Source organism: Indicator indicator, chromosome 1 (genome assembly GCF_027791375.1).
Source record: "Indicator indicator isolate 239-I01 chromosome 1, UM_Iind_1.1, whole genome shotgun sequence".
NCBI lineage: Eukaryota > Metazoa > Chordata > Aves > Piciformes > Indicatoridae > Indicator > Indicator indicator.
In genome coordinates, this window is record NC_072010.1 from 65,174,157 (window position 1) to 65,193,825 (window position 19,669).

General features: G+C 35.3%; 1 protein-coding gene across 1 annotated transcript in view; it reads left to right on the top strand.

The window, feature by feature from the left end:
• Positions 1 to 19,669, top strand: part of ATP11A (ATPase phospholipid transporting 11A) — a 61,520-nt gene that overhangs the window by 8,993 nt on the left and 32,858 nt on the right. Inside the window, exons 3-12 of the mRNA XM_054381774.1 lie at positions 2,574 to 2,663; positions 3,725 to 3,805; positions 7,111 to 7,218; positions 9,824 to 9,952; positions 10,442 to 10,545; positions 11,926 to 11,976; positions 13,483 to 13,547; positions 14,937 to 15,018; positions 16,291 to 16,441; positions 17,630 to 17,827. Coding sequence (XP_054237749.1) covers positions 2,574 to 2,663; positions 3,725 to 3,805; positions 7,111 to 7,218; positions 9,824 to 9,952; positions 10,442 to 10,545; positions 11,926 to 11,976; positions 13,483 to 13,547; positions 14,937 to 15,018; positions 16,291 to 16,441; positions 17,630 to 17,827 — 1,059 coding nt within the window. The remainder of the gene's footprint in view (positions 1 to 2,573; positions 2,664 to 3,724; positions 3,806 to 7,110; positions 7,219 to 9,823; positions 9,953 to 10,441; positions 10,546 to 11,925; positions 11,977 to 13,482; positions 13,548 to 14,936; positions 15,019 to 16,290; positions 16,442 to 17,629; positions 17,828 to 19,669) is intronic.

Genomic DNA, 19,669 nt, shown 5'->3' on the forward strand with positions numbered 1-19,669 from the left:
CATCTCTTGAATGCACATGTAACTCTGCTATTAGCTATCTGACACAGTGCACGTCCTGTATGCAAAGTGTATCTGTGCTCTGGCCTTCAAGTCTTTTATAGCAATTGAAAAAGATGCATTAAGCTTTCCCCAATTTAAGCTTTAATTGTGTAACCATTGGATATCCTTATTTCCTTCAGGTGAGTTATAGTGGAAAATGAAGTTTAAATACACACAAACAGCTTTTCAAGGTTTTCAAAGACTACGACTAGAAATTGTTTGAATAAAAGAGATGGTATTAACTCTGGGCACGAATAAATCTCTTGCATTCAATGTCTTAATTTGCAATATCTTTTCTTCAAAGATTTTTATGTTTCTGCTTAAGTTAGAGCAGAGAAACTGCCTTGAATACAGTCATGAGATAAATCTTGTTCTGAGTGGCAGCCACTCTGTTGTTTCTCCTGGGAGTAATTATGTTGGTTAAACATTAGTCATCAATTTGTAGATACTGCTCTGAGCTACTGATGGCTGGGGAAGGTCTGTCTAGACATTTTACTAATCTGTCTTTCTTCCCTAAACTCCTTCAAAAATTATTACTTTTCCTTTGATGTATATCCAAAGATGTACTTTGTATGTCTGAAACCTGGTATAATAAAGTGCTAAAAGTCTGTCAGGCTGATTGAAAATAAAGTCTTAAGGAATTCTCTGTGTTTAAAAAAGCATCCATTTTAAGTTAACACCTCTCAGACCATAAAGGAAAAAAAAATTATTTACTCCCAGGTTATTTACATTTATTCAGGTAAGAGAGTTGCTGACCAAAGGTGGACCTGTAGGAAGGTCCAGTGCATTCAGTGAACTGAGGTTGGAATATGATGAGGGTAAAGATGAACATTCAGCCTTTTAATAGATTGCTTTAACTATTTTACTCAAGTTGCTGTTGAAAAGATTGCATTTTATTAATTAATTGTCATTCAAGGAGCTTGTATAAATTGACTTTAACAGTCAAAAAAAGCCTTTAACATGGGAAAAAAAAAACACTTTCTGTCAAAACAGCCAAACAGAAAAATGTTCACAGAAGTGTTTCACTGGAACTTTTATTATTTTTTCCTTTTTATCAGGCAGAGATTCACAAAAAGCTTGAGGTTAGAAAACAGATGATGTCCCTGATAATTATTGTCATTATCATCAGTATCATCTGTATTGTTATATAGCAGGACAGCAGCTTTGAATGATTGGGACTGTTGTGCAAGGGAAAATAATTGAGTCTAACCCGTTCTGTTTTGAAATTCCAAGATAAGTAGCTAAGTAGTGGGCAGTGCAAGCAACATTCCATTACAATGAAAAGTATTCTGATTGTAGGTTGAGAGCACTTGACTTACCAGCTGTTGCACATATGCCTGCCTGAGTTTTGGTTTGCTCACAAGTGATTTAATATTGAGATAATTCTTAAACAGGATGAGTGTTTGTTTAGGACATATTTAGAATAGGTACTGATTTTTAGCACATGATAGAAAAAGAACATTTTGTTCTGATACCCTACGCATATACAGGCTTTAACCTCTAACAAGTGAAAAAATACTTAAAGGATTTAATGTACAACTGAGACATGCTTCTTGGGGATCCTTTGATCCTGCAGATGTAATAGAGGTGTTTTCCTTCTAGAGCTCTGGCTGGTTTTGCTTTCAGAGCCAACTTCAGAAGACACTGTGCTCATGGCATAATTTGCAAGTGCAATCTGCCAGGAAGAGTCAAGGCACATTTATAGCAGAACAAATTAAGAGAAACTTCTGAGCTTATCTCCTTTGAAATGGAAGTTACATTAGAGTTGTCATTTTATTATGTGTCAAGTGATAATTTAGATAATAAGATCATACAGTGTTGTTTTCTGAAGTAATTTTTCTCACCTTTTCACACAGTTTCAGCTGACATTTTTAGCTGATTTGGTAACCAGTCCTTGCACTTCTTAGACTGAGCTGTGTTAAAAGGGTGTGGTCGTACCTGCTGCATGGGAGGGGGAAGGACTAAATGATGCGAGATCCTTTTTTATCTAATTTTTGATTCATTTTTCCCTTTGAAACTTTTACGTTTTCTATTTGTATTTCAATATGCTATTTCTCACTGATACGGTTTGAGAAGTAGGTTTTTGTCCAAGGAAAGGAACAGAAGATGGACTGGCAGCTCTTTAGTCTGCTTGCTATGACTGCATAGTTAACTCTCAAAGTGCCACCTACCTTCTCAAGTCATGCATAAAAAGTGGAATTAATTAAAAGTGCTCTTTGAAGTGACCGGGATGTTTTTAAAATCCCATTAATGGCTTGAAATAAACTGTTCTGTAAAGGACTCTCTGAATGAGACATTGCTAGTCAAAAGCTTATTTCAGTCCCTAGTACCAAGATTAGTTCAGAAGATTAGTATGATTCCAGGAATACATGATTGCCAATTTAAGATTCCATATCAGTACATTATTAAACAAAGTAACAAAATCGCTACTGGTTGTAGCAATTGTAAATCACAAATGTGTTCATTCTTCAGAACATGAAATGCAAACAATTTCTCTCACAAATACTCATACTCTGTGCGGTTTTTTTTTCCAGTACACATTTTGGAACTTTGTACCAAAAAACTTGTTTGAACAATTCAGAAGAATAGCTAACTTCTATTTTCTAATAATTTTCCTTGTTCAGGTAAGCTATGCATGCTTCAATAAATTTCTAGACTTTTCCTAGAAAAACCCAAAGGATTTAAAAAAGGTTTTGATGACTGAAGAAGTAAATGGTTGAGCCTGGATGGCCTTTTTCACTGATGATGTGACAAAAGGTTTTTTATTTCATTTCCAGGTTGTAAATGTGAACCTAAGCTAAAGAGAAATTTATTCCATCACTGGTTCGATGGCAAGATGTCTCTTGATAAAATTGCAAAGAATGAGTGTAATTTTTTTTTTGTAATATGCATTCTGTTTGGTAAAACAATTATTACAAATTATGTTGATTGTAAACTTTTGTTTAGTTTGCTAAATATTATATTTTTATAGCAGAGTGATTCATTGGTGGAGATCTTCCAACTCCACCAACATCAAAGCCTGTAGAGAAACCAAAATATAAACACTTGTACAATGCTTACTTTGGGTGGTACATAAATACTTGCTTTTGTGATAACGAGTTTGCTTCTTTCTAGGTGTCTTTTTTTTCTGAAATTTTCAAAGTCATTTAAATATGTAAAACAATAAAAATCATTCTATAACTTTGCTCACTAGGTTGCATAGAAAGAAAAGCTATGCTGATTTCCAGGACAGTTAGATTTTCTTCTTGTTTGAACTCCCTCTCTGGATTTTCTACATCTGTATATAATTGCAGAATCCACAGTTTACTCTTTTGGTGCATAAGAATTGTTGTGTCGTACAATTCATTAAACCAGTGCCATGCTAATTTATAACTTTGCTTAGTAATTTTTCTGCAAAGCCAAAGCTTTCCAGTCTGGAAACTTACTAGCTTACTAGGTGTTAACACCTAAACATCTTAATGTTAAAGTGATCTAAATAGAGTATTATTGCATATAGTTATCTTTCAAATTTTGCTGGCATGGTATATGTTCTTAAAATTGTATTAAAGGACTGTTACTTAATTAAGATTCCTTAGTGTTTTGTGACATATTGGTGAAATGATTACTTGAAACACCTTGCTTGAAAAGCTGACTGCTTAGACTCAACAAAAGTATAGCCAGCAAATATTTGTTCTTTTTGTTGCAGTTAATCATTGATACACCAACTAGTCCAGTTACAAGTGGACTTCCACTTTTATTTGTCATCACTGTAACAGCTATCAAACAGGTGAGTAATTTAGTGTGAAAAAGTGCAACTAAGGAGAATATAATTGTTTTGCATTTCAGTTTTCCCTGCCTTTTTTTGTGCTAGACATACTGAGTAATTACAGTAAATTTTGACAGAGTAATTTTATTTTTGCTTCTGTAGTGAGTGAGTTGCTGTATAATGATGTCTTGCTAATTCAACGCAAGCTTCTATAATTTTGATGGCCTTGTGTTGCAAGGAATCATTTATATTTCTGTGTTAACTCAGCATGCTTTGACTTTTGTCTGTTTCTGAATGGCAGTCTACATTCTATTATGTTTTGTTTTTTTCCACAATGACTGAAAATCAATTTAGTAAGAACTACGAAAACTTCACTCTTACCACTACTATTGAGGTCCTCTTAGCCTTTACAATATGAACAGATACTGAAAATTATTTTGGTTCAAGTCTTCAGTATATTCCAGTTATCATCTACAGTTCATAATGATAGCTGCAGTGCTATCTTATTTTTAATATGAAAATCAATCCATGAAATGGAAGTGTGTTTCAGAAATCAGTTTTTGCTCCATCATAGAGTATAAAAGATTCTAAGAAAAGTTGCTCTCTTGAAATAGAATGGCATAATAGTAGTAAAGAATTGTGCATATTTAGGAAAACATTATGACTTTTTCAGCTGGCTTTGCTGTAGTGGTTCAGCTAGCATGAGCACTTAAGTATAGATGGGATCTTAGTGAAGTTAGTGGGATCACAGGTGAATAAAGAATGTTTTAATTCATATGGAGATATTTTGATCAGATTTGTTTGTTATTGTAATATCTGATAGGACAAATTTGATCTGGATCAGGAATAAGCATGTGGTTGCTCTTCTGTTGATTTAGCCAGAGCTGAACTTTCTGACTTTTTAAATTTCTGGCCAGCTGCAGGATGACAGAAAATACCTGATCTGGCACAGACCTTTCTAGTGAAAGGGTAATTCATCAAAAATTTTACTAAATTTGAACTAGGAAGTGAGTTTATTAAGCAGTACTTTGCATTTAGTGCATACAATACTATCCTGCATTTGCTGTACCATCTTACCAGAGCCACAGAGTAGGTTTTAAAAATCTGTTCTCCTAAAGTAATAGTCACAAATTATGGTCTTTTCAAGGATTCAGTTGTGTTTGGCTTTTTGCCTTCAGTGCAATTTAATGATAATTGCTCCTGCAGGACAGCTATAAGTGTAGCTGAGTAGCACAGAGTTCCCTTTCATGGTTCAATTGTCTCTGTGTCCAGACACCAGCTATTTCTTCCCTTTGTTTTAGTGAGTGGGCTGCCAGTGTGAAAGGAAAATTTGTGCAAGCAGCTTGATGTTCAGCATCTTTTCCTGGTCACATTTCATGGTTGTAAAAGCACTCTCTTGTGTCCTTCGGGTGGAAAAAAAAAATCTCAATGAGGTAGTTGAACATCAAGAAAGTTTCTAAGGCAGAGTGCTTACTTCAGCTCAAAACTTGTTGGGAAAATGTCTGTGCTTCTTATGTACCTATGATGGACTATGATGATTAAAACAGTAATTGAGGAAAGTGAAGATGTGGTGGGTTGACCAGCAGCCAAACACCTACCCAGCCTCACACTCACTCCTCTATCTTGCAGGATGGGGAGAAAATAGAGGGAAGGTTAAAAGACTCACGTGTCACATTAGTGACGCTTTGATAGGTAAAGCAACAGCTACACACACAAGCCAAGCAAAAGAAGAAATTCATTCACTACTGCCCATCGGAAGGCAGATGTCCAGCCATTTCCTTGAAAGCAGGGCCTCAGCTCACTTCAGTGCTTGCTTAGGAGGACCTATTGCCACAAATAACCCCCTTCTGCCTGCTTTTCCTTGAGCTTTTCTGCTGAGCACTGTGTCATGCTGTATGGAGTATCTCCTGGATCAGTTTGGGTCTGCTGTCCATGTAAGTGTGCTCTCCTAGCCTCTTACCTATGGCCAGACTACAGGTCTCTTTCTTTCTTTTTTTTTTTTTTCCTTTTCTTTTCTGTTTTGTTATGAGAGGAGGTTAGAGAGAAAGTCTTAATGCTGGGCCAGCACTGTTCAGCAGCAGCCAAAGCACTGGAGGGTAACCAAAACTGTTTTATCCCCAAGTACAAAGCACAGCAGTATGTGGACTGCTGTGAAGTTAACCCCATCTCAGTAAGACACATAACAAAGGGTAACTTTTTTAATAGATATCTGATCACTTTCAGAGTCTTTACACTAAATGCAGCCTTTTCTTTCATTAATTTTCGAGGAAGCTATGGACAACAGCATTTCCACTTCTTTAGAGTGTTAATGTATATGCACAATTGAGTATATCATATAGTGGAATTCAGTTCTTACTGGTGGACAAAAGTTGTGATACATGCAATAGCTAGTATATAAAGTGTGGCTTTTCTACTCTAAAATATTACGCTTCAGAGTCTTACTGTGGTTTAATAGTAGTGTACCAAAGCCTGGATTATTAAATGCTTTGCCTAGTTCTACAGGTTCTGTCTCTTAGAGTTGTTCTCCCAACATCTGGTATAGATTTTGGGACCTGCTCATGTTGCTGTACCAGTTCCTGGAGGTATATTATACTAAAGGTACAAAGACTCTGAATTCCCAGGTTATCCAAGGTAGTGATGCTACAGCGTTCTGCACTTTTGATCAAGTGACTTAGATAAAAAATGCTACGGAATACAAGTGGTTATTTTCCGTCTCTTAGCCATTGGTGTCATTGTAAGTCCCAATCTTCATCCCACAGGACCTTCTGAATGAACATTGATGATTACCTGTCCTTTACTTTGTGTAAAACAAATTTGTAGGATAATAGAACAGTCAAAATAGGTTACTCTGCAAGGTCTCTTGAAACAAAATTCTTCATGGCTATATATATTGTATATGGAATTAAAAAGTGATAAAAACTGTATGGTAATTAGGAAATATGACCATCTTCAGTCACGTTGTCACTTTATCATCTATCAATATAGAGTCCCAGTCTTCCAGAACAGAGCATGAGCAAGAGATGGTCACTTAAATACCAGAAATTGTTCTGCATATTGTAAACGTCCCTATTTGTCAAAACGTTTTCATCAAAATATACAATTTTGTTGACTAATTGTAACCTTAATGCTCTTTTTTTATATATGTCCAACAAATCTGTATTACTAGCTTGTATCACAATTTCATTTTTTCTGGTGAGAATGTTTTTCTTTTTTTCTTAACTTCATCAAGGATAATTTCTACATATTTCTTTTGCAAGCTAGAGCTTTTTCTGTGTCTTTATAGCCAAATGTGCGTCACTTCATCATGCCATTTCACTGTTTTCTAGGGTTATGAAGATTGGCTTCGGCATAAAGCTGACAATGCAATGAACCAGTGCCCTGTTCATTTCATTCAACATGGTAAACTGGTTAGGAAGCAAAGCCGAAAATTAAGAGTAAGTAACTACGACTTAATGGGTGTTTAGGACTTCATAAATCAATAGTTTTTTTTAGACTTCATTTCATGCTTCTTGAAAAACAAATTATGCAGAAATGTAGTGTGGTGGTGGTGTAGTATTTATTGTATATAACAGAGTTTAGATGTACAATATACTAATGACTCTCAGAAAAAAATTAGAACCTAGATGTGTACTGCTTTATCTCTAATTTCTCAAACTGTGCTGTTCATTTTCCAATTTTTGCTTGGAATTTCACCTATGTTTGTCTTGTCTTTTCTCCATTTTCAGTCCTCTGTGGTTATGCACATTAATCTATTGAAGCCTGATTATGATAGTCAATGCTATTGATTTATTCCATGTATGCAACATGTCTACATCTGTAGGACACATTCAGAATATTTCCATTGTTACCCATCAAATCACAGCCTCTTCATTTGCATTCCGAATGCTGCTACATATTTTTTCTGCTTTTTTAAAGGTTATTTTCAGAAACTAATTTCTACTGGGGTGTTTTGGGCTTGGTTTTTTGGGGGATGAGGGAAGAATATGAACTTTTATTATTCTCCTTAGAAATCAGCAAAGTTGGTAGATAATTGTTTTGAATATCTTCAAAACTATACAAGCTCCCTGAGCAGCCTGTGCTCAGTGAAAAAGTGTCTCCTGATGCTTAGAGGGAATCTGCTGTGTTTCAACTTGTTTCTAGTCCTGTCACTAGTCCTATCTGAAAAATACCCTGGCTTTGTTCTCTTTGTACTTTTAGCTGACACAGTGGCAAATGTTATCAGAATATCTTCTACATTTTACGTAAAAGATGGTCTTTACTAGTACTTTTAATTGGTTTATTGGGTGTTTTTTTTTTTTTTTAGGTTTTGGGTTTTTTTTCATCTCTTATTCCTGCCTTTTTTTCTTTGTTTACATTATTAACTTCTATTTTAATAGACTGTTGTATTATAGATTACTCCTGGCTTGCAGGATGGCTTGTTTGCCATGTCTTACAGAATCTAGCTAGATTTAATTAATAAATAATAAAGGGTCATTCAACACTATGAGCTGTGAAAATTGAAAGTAATAGGGCTCTTCTGTCTTTATGAATTGGACCTAAAAATTCACTTCATGATTTGTAAAAGTGTTCAATGGCAACTTAAACTCCAGACAGAGCAGACTTTTTCCTTTTTCTTTCTCATGCTTGTTCTTGTAGTGACCCTTCACTGTCAGAAGAGGTTTGTTTTCTAAACTGGCCTCCTGACTTTCTGTTTGGCCAAAGTCAATGTTCTGAATAATTTTGATATTTTTACTGTTGTGGAATCTTTAGATTAAACTTGCAGTAGTATTGCTGTGTTTGAGGTGGCTGGTAATTAAATTAATTTTGTTTTCAGTAGTAAAGAAAGCTAGTAAAATATTCATGTTGTGTTCTTACAGTTTATCTAGGAATAGGTGGGTTCTTTGTCACTACCAATTTATTCAAGATAATTCCCTAACAGTATTTGGTGTTTTGGTAAAGTTCTCACTTTGAGGGCTTTGTTATGATTTATCACATCACCATTCTTCATAATTAATGGTGTCATGCAAAAACAGCAAGTACTTTTAAGAACACATCCTGGAAGGATAATGCAACTTGAGCATTAATCTCATCTGTTGGGCTCTTATGCTCTTCAAGATGAAGTGTCTGTATTGCTCAGGCTGGCTCCAGCCAGGGCATTCACTGCCACCAGTTCTATATCTATCCCTTCACTCTCTCAGGATGTTATCTTTGCTTTCCTGTGTCTGCACAATAATACATGAGTAGTCTTAGTCAAAAGGAAACACATGAGGAAATTCAGCCCAAAACCCTTTATTAGTTAGAAGTGTAGGGTTTTTTTTTTTCCCCTTGAGAAATGGAGTAGCCAATTGTCATTATGTTTTGGGGTTTTTTGGGTTTTTTTTAGTGTGTCTAATTTTTGTTTGGAGACTGAAAATTAGATAAGTGTACAGCATTAGAAGTCATGATCTAGATAATATGCAATTTTTCATTGCTGTTGGTTTAAAAAAAGGCCTAAAAGCCTTTTTCATATCTACAAGAAGTCTCATTTATTATCGTTATTCTAGTTCTTCAGTGTGTATCTATCTAGTGTGTCCTATCTAGGCTGTCAAAATTTTATTTTCAAGTATTGCTATTGCTTATAGTTGTCAGTTTGTTTTGCTTGACTAGAATTTACAGACTCCTGCCAACTGTTCAAGGATATATGAATTTAGCTTTGTCACAAGAACAATGGTTTAAGCTGAACTGCATGATAATGAGTTATGACATAAAAGTATATTTGAATAGATGTTAAGTGATATGAAAAATATTTTGGTTGGATTTTGAGACTTTGATATTCTTAAAACATGTAGTACTTGCAAAATTATTATCCTGAGAGGAGAGGTATTACACAGAAGGCCTCAGTCCTTCTGTAAGTTGTTACTCCATTTTTCAGGTATTTCTGTAGTTCTTTACTCCTGTGATAAAATCCTGGTGCAAATATGTGAGTGAACTTAGGTTTTTGTTTTCAAGTTGGAAATTTTGGCAGCTACATAAATGGTAAATGCATTTTATTTTGTTGTGTAATTTTGGTTTGTTTTGTAGGTTGGAGATATTGTAATGGTAAAAGAAGATGAAACATTCCCATGTGACTTAATATTTCTATCAAGTAGTAGAGGAGATGGAACTTGTTTTGTTACAACAGCTAGTTTGGATGGTGAATCCAGTCATAAGGTAATAAAATGTTCTACATTTTCTTAAGGAAAAGTTTGCATGTAACTTCTTACGTAGATCACCGTATGATTTCATAGTTACATGTGTGAGCAAATAGAGTAAGTTGTGTAACTACGTTTTACCAGTTGACTCTAATTTTAGTTTGATTATTTTATGGAAAGTTTTTAAAATTTACTTATTTATGATTTTGTCTGTGGCCAGTGTAGGCATGCAGATTACAGAGGTAATGCACAAACATTTTTGTATTTAAATGCTTTCACATTTGTGAGTATGTTCTAATTTTCTAATTTGTGAATATGCTAGGAGGTAGTTGCATACAATGTAAGATGTCCAATTAGGAGCATTTAAAGGTGCATCTTTCTTGAACTTATGAGTTCTTAAGTAAAAGCTAGTAAATCTGTTTTGTGCTGAAGTGTGCGTGCAGGTTAATGTCTTTTATATCTGTCTTTAACTGTTTTTATTTTATTTACACCTTTTTACTCATTTCAGACATACTATGCTGTTCAAGATACAAAGGCATTTCACAGTGAACAAGAAATTGATGCACTGCATGCTACCATTGAATGTGAACAACCTCAGCCTGACCTTTATAAGTAAGAAAATAATTCTTACCCATTTCATTTTAAGGTACCCAACCAATAAACTATAGGAATATCAAAATGAAAAGATAAGAGCTGCATCTGCCTGGTGAGTGTGGGCCTCAGAGTGAGCTTGAAGTCAGGTTACTCTTCATTCAATGCTCTTTTCCTGCAGACAGTTCACTGGTCATCTCCAGGGCAGTGGTCTCCAGCGTGGGGTGAACAAGATGATCTGTTGGAATGCATGACCAAAATTGTAGAACTTCTATTAATTTTTATATTTTTAAACCAAAGGGGACAAAAAACCAAACAAATCAAACAAACAAAAAAAAATTTAAGATTTAATAATACGTGATATTGACACTAATCATCTCTATCAAGAAGAGGCTGAAAAATGTTGAAGTTGTCAAGACTATTTGAAATACAAATTTACATCTGCTGTCATTAGTGATTAACCTCACCCAACATACTTTGAGATACTAGATAATGATAGTACGAAACCATCATGTTTAGCAAGATACGTCTCATTCTGCCCCTCCAGCAAGTAGGTTGAGGGTCGGCAAGAGGCTGGGAGTCAGGATGGCTGATCTCAGTTGACCCAAGAGATATTCTGTGCCATACAGTGTCATACTCAGCACTAAAGCTCGAGGAAGATCTTTCCAAAGTAGCTGTTGTTTGAAGACTGGTTGGGCACTGCTTAGGGAAGGTGGGGAGTGGTTGCCTGAGTCTCTCAGGTTTTTTTCCATGACTTATTCAACTCATTATCTTGCTTCTGCTTTTTCAATTGTCTCTCCTATCCTGCTGCAGAGAGAATGAGCAAAAGGCTAGGACATGCCTATTTGCTGTTCAGGAACCCAACTCACCACATAGAGAAACTGTACTTGGGGATAGCCAGAGGGAAAGTTGCTTATTGACTTTATGCTTTTATTTTGTTTTTAACTCAGTTGTAGGTTTTAGGTTATGTAAAGGATAGTAATTACACTGGCTTATTTCAGGTAGTTTAGGGAAAAAGATTTCTTGTTATTTCTTGATAACGGATCTGCTTAGATGATTTATTCCTGATTTATAATCTCTTATTTTTTTAATATGCAACTTTAACATCTGTATGTTTTTGCATTTATGTATTTTTAATATATCTGTATGTTTCTTGTTTATTTTCAACTGGAAACTGGTCACTGCAATAAATACTGTCTAGAAAATATTTCTTGATCTATTATTGCATATATTTTTAGAAGTGAGAGTAATATGTTTGTAAATATGTATGTAGTATGTATATGGAGAGAATTACATGCCCTTGTAATGTACATTACAATAACTGAGTTTTGGGGCCATATATGCATGTATTTTTACACAAATTACCAGAGCTGATAAACTACTTGTATATTTTCCTTGCAGATTTGTTGGTAGAATAAATGTTTACCATGACAGGAATGAGCCTATTGCAAGGTAGGGGTAATACTTCTTTCTGTATTTCTCTCATTTTCTTCTTAGAAATTTAAGGAAATGTCCACAACGCTGTGTGTTCAGGAAGGCAACATCCAGAGAGAGGCATCTTGTATGCGGTGAGGGAGACAGTGATCTGTTATCCTGGGTCTGGCACCTACAAGGGTCTGCCTTGTAGTAGTGCAAGTAGGTAGGGTTCATTCTGAAGGGACTGTGGTGCTTTCTACTTGGGAAGCAGTCTGTAGCCCAGGACATTGCTTGTCTAGCAAACAGAGAAGAAAGCAGCACAAAGGAAGGATGAATCTTTTGTCCTTTCTGCCTAGGCTCTTCTGTCTACCAGCAAGATAAGCTTGCACTTACCTGCTTTTGTTCAGGTCCTTGCCACAAAGAGGGCAGAGCATTAGGATGGAGAACTTCCCACTTAGGTGATATCCTAGACCTCAGCATGTGGGGAGCTGCTCTCTTCTGGCTGAGTGCCTTCCTAGCCTCAATGTAACTGTTAAATATATGATTTTCTATCAGTCTGCTATGAAAACTTTTTTTACTTTTTCACATAAGAGATTCTTTTGATAAATAAATTTGGTTAGACATGAACTGGTGTGGGAGAGGAAAGGAAAATAATTGGAAAATAACTTTTAATCTTAACAGCAATAAATTGATCTGTTTGTAAGACGAGAAGAAAATCTGTGGCATTAAGTTTTGGGTTCCTTGGACAGCACTCTGAATCATATAACATCATTCCACTGGTTTAAATGAGACTAATTTCAGGTTTTACATCAGAGTTAGGGCCCTGGTGGTTGTGTTTTGTTTGGTTGGTTTTTATTTAGAGTTTTCTGGTTTTGAGGTCTTTCATATCACAAGAACAATTTCAATAACATTCAAGAATACAAAAGTTACTTCTGCATGGTTGTGCGTGCTTTTGGGGTTTTTTTGTTTGCTTGTTTGTTTTCCATTACTGTGTAGATAGTCTGACAATTCTGCATGCTGCCTGTCTGTAAAGTAGTCCTTTCAGCTGCATGGGGATCTTCACATTAATTACTTTAATCCTTAATAAATTATTTTTCCTATATTAATTTTTGTGCTTTGAAGTATATAAAGTATTGAGCAATACCTTCTATGCCATTTATGCCTAAAAATGCAAGACTATATTGTCCTTAATAAGTAATTCGAACATGCAGGACACTATAGATTATATAAGCCTAAAAAAGACTTCAACCAGTATTTTAAAAGAATAAGAACCTTGTAATTAGAATGATGAGTACTTGGGTGCCTACATACATAGTTCTCAGATGTGTTGGATTAAGACTTGAATTGTGAAATTATGAGCTTAATATATAGGCATCTATATTTAAAAAAAACCCCAAACCTGTAAAGCTTTAAATATGTCTAGTAGTTTCGCTTCATGAAATTAAAATGCTGGAATAAAACTAATGTCCTGTTTTATGTGGCTTCCACTAAAGTCTGCTCTTTCTTTCTTAATGTTTGTTTTGTAACACTTGTATTTTGCAGGCCATTAGGATCTGAAAATCTGCTTCTTAGAGGAGCCACTTTAAAGAATACAGAAAAAATATTTGGTAAATATTTATATTGATTATTTAAATGGACCGTAGTAAACATACGACAAGGTTATAACCTACATTTACTACTGAGCGTATGATTTCTATTGATCACTTGATTTACAACTTTCTAGGAAGGTTTACTGTTGCTACAATTGCAGCAAAGTTGTTATATACAATAACTGTAGATGTTTGTGAGAGGGGGATTTTATAGTTTTGTCTTCAAGGATTAATGAAGATGACTCAATGAGTTGACTCATCTTCTAAAAGTAAATATATGCATTTTGAACAAGCACTGTGAATTAATTTTTTTGTCCCAGAGCAGTTAATGAGCCTGTTGAAAAGTGTTAAATCTGCTTTGCTCATTTGTTAAACAGCTACTCCAAGCAGATATAAATATACCTGAGAAACCAAAATCCGAAGACTTAAAACAGTTCCTGACAGAAATTAGAGTTTCTGTTAGACTTTCTGTTAACCAGTATGTTCTGTATGTTTGAATGTTTTAGCAGAACTAGGAAGTACAAACTGAAAGATACATTTTTGGAAATTCTTCAAGAAAGCATAGTGGGAGTATTATATAGTTGTATAATCTTGCAAGTTTTTCTCCAAATAGAATGTAAAAATATATATCAATTTAAACTTGCTCTCTTCACTTTTAGTTGTAATCTAAAACAGGTGAACTAATATAATGGTTTTAGTGTTTCTGTGAACTTGTGTATCAGGCCACTGATGTTCCTAATACGAGTGGTTGATTCTGGTCCGCGTAATGCATGCAGTGTTTGCGATTACCTCAGCGCAATCCATGTCCTAAACAATCCTTTTTAGCACAGTACAAGTGGGCTGGTTTCATAAGCATTTTAAGTCCATCTTGTTTACAGCTTCACTTACTTGTTGTGTTTGATCTTCTGAAGTTTAGTCTCTCAATCTGCGTTATCAAGAGGAAATTGGTAATATCACTCTTTTTGTTAATTATTTAAATTTCCTGAAGCAAGCAAAATTGATGGCTGCCTTCTATTGTTTTTGGATGTACCATGTAGTTTAGCCCTATTGATGTTCTTTTACAGCGTATGATGTAGGTTTAAAACTGAAGCCTAAAGAGGAACTTGAAAACACAAGGGGATTTATTCATAACTCAGCTCTGGTTTGACTTCAATGCATAGCAACATGATAGCAATTGGGAACTATAGCTCTGGAATGGTTTGTAAATGCTGATTAAGGTTTACCTCCAGGTACCAATATATTGAAGTAATTTCTAGGTTTTTTATTATCACCCCAATGTATTTGTTGTTTTTCTTCAGAGTACAGAGAATTAAAGGAATGACAAGAGTAATGTAGCGAATTGTGCTTTTTTTTTTTTTAAGTTACTGTACTGTGGAATTTGTAGTAAACCAAGTTGTCTGATTTCAGGTGTTGCTATCTACACTGGCATGGAGACTAAAATGGCATTAAATTACCAGTCAAAATCACAGAAGCGATCTGCTGTAGAAAAGTAAGCTTTCTAATACTTATTTTGGGGGTGGAATGTATTTTGGGGTGGAAAAGAGCGGGTTTGAATGTTGAGTAAAAGGGGACTTCTTTCTTTCTCTGTGTGTATTTCGTTGATTTGAATTTAAAAAAAGAGGTGGAAGGACTTCAAATTTTCCTTATTTTCCTTAATTTTTTTACTTGTAAAATCAGTTGTGCAGGGCCGTGTTTTTTAAAAAGCCACCTTAATGCAATGCTTACCTTTTCAACAGATATGTTTTACTATTCTGTAAGACTCTTCTTGCACTGGTTAGAATACCCCTGCTGGCAGTTTTCCAAGGTTATGTGCTTCAATATCCTTTTCATTGCAACTAAGACTTGAATTCAATAAAAGTAACTTTTTGAATCCACTTTCGATCAACTACAGTAACACAAAGCCTGTCTGTCTGTAGCAGGTTTTCCATAGTTTAGCTAAAATTAAAAGTTCCATACAGGCATATATGATGGGAAAAGGCAGCACAGCTATCCTCAATGAATGAGCTGACATTTGTTGCTTATTTGGTAAAAATAGATTCATTTTCCTGCACTACTCTGCTATCTGAAATTGTCAGTACTGTGCAAGGTGTCCAATCTTCTCAAAAACAAGAGTGCCATTGGTTAAGGCAAGATTGGTGAGTGACCAGCTGATACTCTTAATGCAGTGGCTAAGCAATGATGATGCATCACTTTCTGTTATTGGTGTATGACATACAAGCTTTTAGCTCATGCCCATTATTAATGAAAATAAATTTTTTAAGGTAAAGTGTTCTTTTTTCATATCTGCTAGAAAGTGATTACAGTTACACCTAATATAAACTTAAAACATGTATAAAACATGTAACATATGTATAAAATATCTACTGAAAAACTAACATCTACATAGCAAAACGGTTTTGACTGATTTATATTTCTATAAAAGTACTTAGGTAAGTGTTTTTATATTGGCTCAGAGAGATGGCATAAAAAGGTCTGGAAATATAAGCCTGTTTATTCTGATTTCATCTATGCCATTATTTCAGCTAATATGCTAGATTTGGTAACGTATCACACACATTTTGGATACAATTACAGCAGTTACCATTTTAAATAGAAAATGGTCCTAATTTTTCTTCATTAAGAAAACACTGTAGAAAAGTTATGAACAGCATAGCATTGTTAGACTTGCAGCAAATGTTGGGCTGAAGCACGAGTCTAGCATTTTTTATTCAATTGTAGTTTATATGCTAATGAAATTCTTATTTTGCCTTTCTTTTCATAGATCTATGAATGTATTCCTTATTGTATACCTCTGTATACTCATCAGTAAAGCACTAATAAATACTGTCCTGAAGTATGTCTGGCAGAGTGAACCATTTCGTGATGAGCCATGGTATAATCAGAAAACTGAGCCAGAAAGGAAAAGAAATTTGGTATGAAAATAAATTAAAAATATCAGAAAAATGTCACTAAACCCTTAATGTATAATAACCATGCTGAAAAGTACATACAGCCTACTTACTTACCATTAATAAAATGTTGCTTTTTTTATGCTATACAATGGTGACTATTTGTAGAAAAGCTTGTATGTTAAGTATTTGTACTTAAGTCATATGTGTAAATTTAACTAATGAGGAAATGCCTGGTTAGTATGAAAAGCCTCATGAAAGCGTTTGAGAGTTCCCTGTCATTGATGTGAATTACTGAAGAACTACCCTGTTACAGATCGAGAGGAATGCCATGACTATTGGCAATCATATAGCAAATATGTTCAAAAGAATCCTCTGTAGGAGTCTGTGTAAAAATACACCTCAAAAGCTTAGTTTCTTACAGTTCTGTAACTCTGCCATGAGTACTAGAGACCAGTAAGAGCTGTTAGTGTCTGGTGCCCTTATGGGAGCAAGGACATAGTCCAGAACAGGTACCACGATGATGCAAAGTAATGAACGGAACTCCGCACCAAAGAAAGCATAATGTTATCACTGAATCTTCATGATCAGACATGGGGAAAATTTCCTTTTTTACCTTAAATGAATGATGAGCATATAATAGCCAGGCATATTCTAGATATTTCTTTATAACCACTAACACTATGTCAACCTGCTCAGCAGGCTAATTATACCTCCAACAAGTCTCCACCACTGAAAAAATCAAGCCAGGTTATTCTCTGTGCATTGAGAGAAGGAAGGGAAACCCTTTATTTATTAATGTAATGCTGCCTGAAATTATGTAATTTGGTAATCCTTGAATGAGTTACTGTAGTTTTGTGATATTTTTGTGTTAAATTAAGAATGCACATTTTATTTTCTGTTTCAGGTATTTTCCATTCTCTAATATTAGTTGCTCTAGAACTTTGCAGCAATTATGCATAGCTGTATTCTACACCTCTGTGTCTGTAAAGAAAACTACAAATTTAAAACAAGTTTGGTTTTTTGTTTCATGCCACATTAGTTGTTATAAATCATGAAGGTATACATCCTGTGCTGAACCATGAGCTGTGAAAAGGTGTTGCTTCCTGTTTGAAAGTTACTAGAAAAAGTTAATAGACAAATATATGAAGTCATATTTTGGGGTTTGATGGTACATGAACAATCATTATGTTCATCTTGTTTCTTTGGCAGTTTCTTCGAGCTTTTACAGACTTCCTTGCCTTCATGGTTCTTTTCAACTACATTATTCCTGTATCCATGTATGTCACTGTGGAAATGCAGAAATTTCTAGGTTCTTATTTCCTTACATGGGATGAGGAAATGTTTGATGAAGACACAGGTGAAGGACCACTGGTGAATACTTCTGACCTCAATGAAGAGTTGGGACAGGTAAGTGATGATTTTTTTTCTACCATATTTTTTATTATAAAATTGTCACTTCAATTTTTATTTCTTAAGCTTAGTGTGCATTTTCTTTAGTCCTGATTAATTATTAAAATTATATTTGAGGTCTCATTTTCAGAATAAAAAATTCTGATTTCTCAGCCAGTTGGAGGAAGTCAGTTACTATTATTGTATTAGTAAAGGATAAATGCTTTTCCTCTATTGACTGGAGAGAGAATATATAAGCATCTAACTTCCTGAGAGTGAGTGTCAGATAAAAAGAAAAAAAAACACAAACCGAACAAACAAAAAAACCCAAACCAAAACCCAAAAAAAGCCTGTTTAATCTGACTATACTGAGACCAAATCTTTAGACACAATTTGTTTCATTCCATAAAATGATTCTCATTTAAAAAAAAAAAGAAAAAAATCTTTAGTATACTGTGTTGAAAAAATCATCAATGGCACAGATATGTAGGAATGGTTTTTTTTCAGATTTTCACGGGTTTTCAAGTAAATTAATATGATGGTGTATTTCTTTATTTTTCCACAACCAAATTTGTAATTAAGCTTTCGGGGATGTATATCTATTTGGATAAAAGGTGGGGTGAAGTTCTTTTATGGGAGACAATCAGCACTGTCTCCCATAAGATCCTCGTAGAGAAATGGTTGAATTATGAGCTGGATGAGCAGACAGTCAGGTGGACTGAAAACTGCTTGAACAGCCACGTACAGAGTGTGGTGCTCTGCAGTGCAAAATCTAGTGGTGTACATCAGAGATCAATACTATTAATGCAATCAATCAATACAATCCAGTGCTGATCCTTAGTGATTTGGATGATGGGGCACATTACACCCTGAATGCCACCCAGCTGGAAAGCAGCTTGGCAGAAGAGGACCTGCAGGCACTGCTGGACACCAAGGTGAACCTGAGCCAGCAATGTGCCCTTGTGGTAAAGAAGGTGAATTGGTATCCTGGTCCTCATTAGACAGTGTATTGCTGGCAGGTAAAGGGAAGAGAACTGCCTTCTCTACTCTGCACTGGTAGGCATACTGGAGGGAGTCCAGTGAAGGGCCACAAAGGTGGTGAAGGGACTGGAGCATCTTTCGTGTGCGGACAGGCTGAAACAGCTGCGACTGTCCATCCTGGAGAAGGGAGGGTTTGCAGAAGATTTTATCCATGTATATGAATACTTGAAGAGAGGGTGCAAAGAAGACGGAGCCAGGAGCTCTCTGGTAGTGCCCAATGACAGATCAGAGACAATGGGCACAACCTGAAACACGAGGCTCCATCTGAAACGCAAACACTGTTTTGCTGTCATGGTGACTGAGTTGCCCAGGCAGACTGAAGTCTCCTTCCTTAAAGATAAGCAAAACCTGCTGAACCTGCTGGGCAACCAGCTCTTGGTGGCTCCAAAATTGAGCTTGTGCTGGTCTAGCTGTTCTGGTTTGTAGTTCAGGTTTTTATTTTATTTTTTTATGTTGTTACACTTAAATGCTGGGGCTCATTGTAAAAGATAAAATTAATAACAATTTTTTCGTCTCAATATTGAGACAGAAGGAATGCTTCTAGGGCATTTAACAATGCCCATGTGTATAACTGTATGTGACCCTTAATTCAGAGTCTTCATTTAAACTGACTTAATTGTAGTGGAGAATTCTGTTACTACCTTAAGCACCATTCTGACAGTAATTGAGCCAAATCTAAGCATACACATCAAATAACAATCCCTGGGAAATGGAATTTGTGTGCGTTTTGTTTCTGTATCTGTCTTGCAACCAGACATTAAAAAGGAGCTTGAGAGAAAAGTGAAAGTAGGTTAAACACAATTTAGATGTGTTACAAGG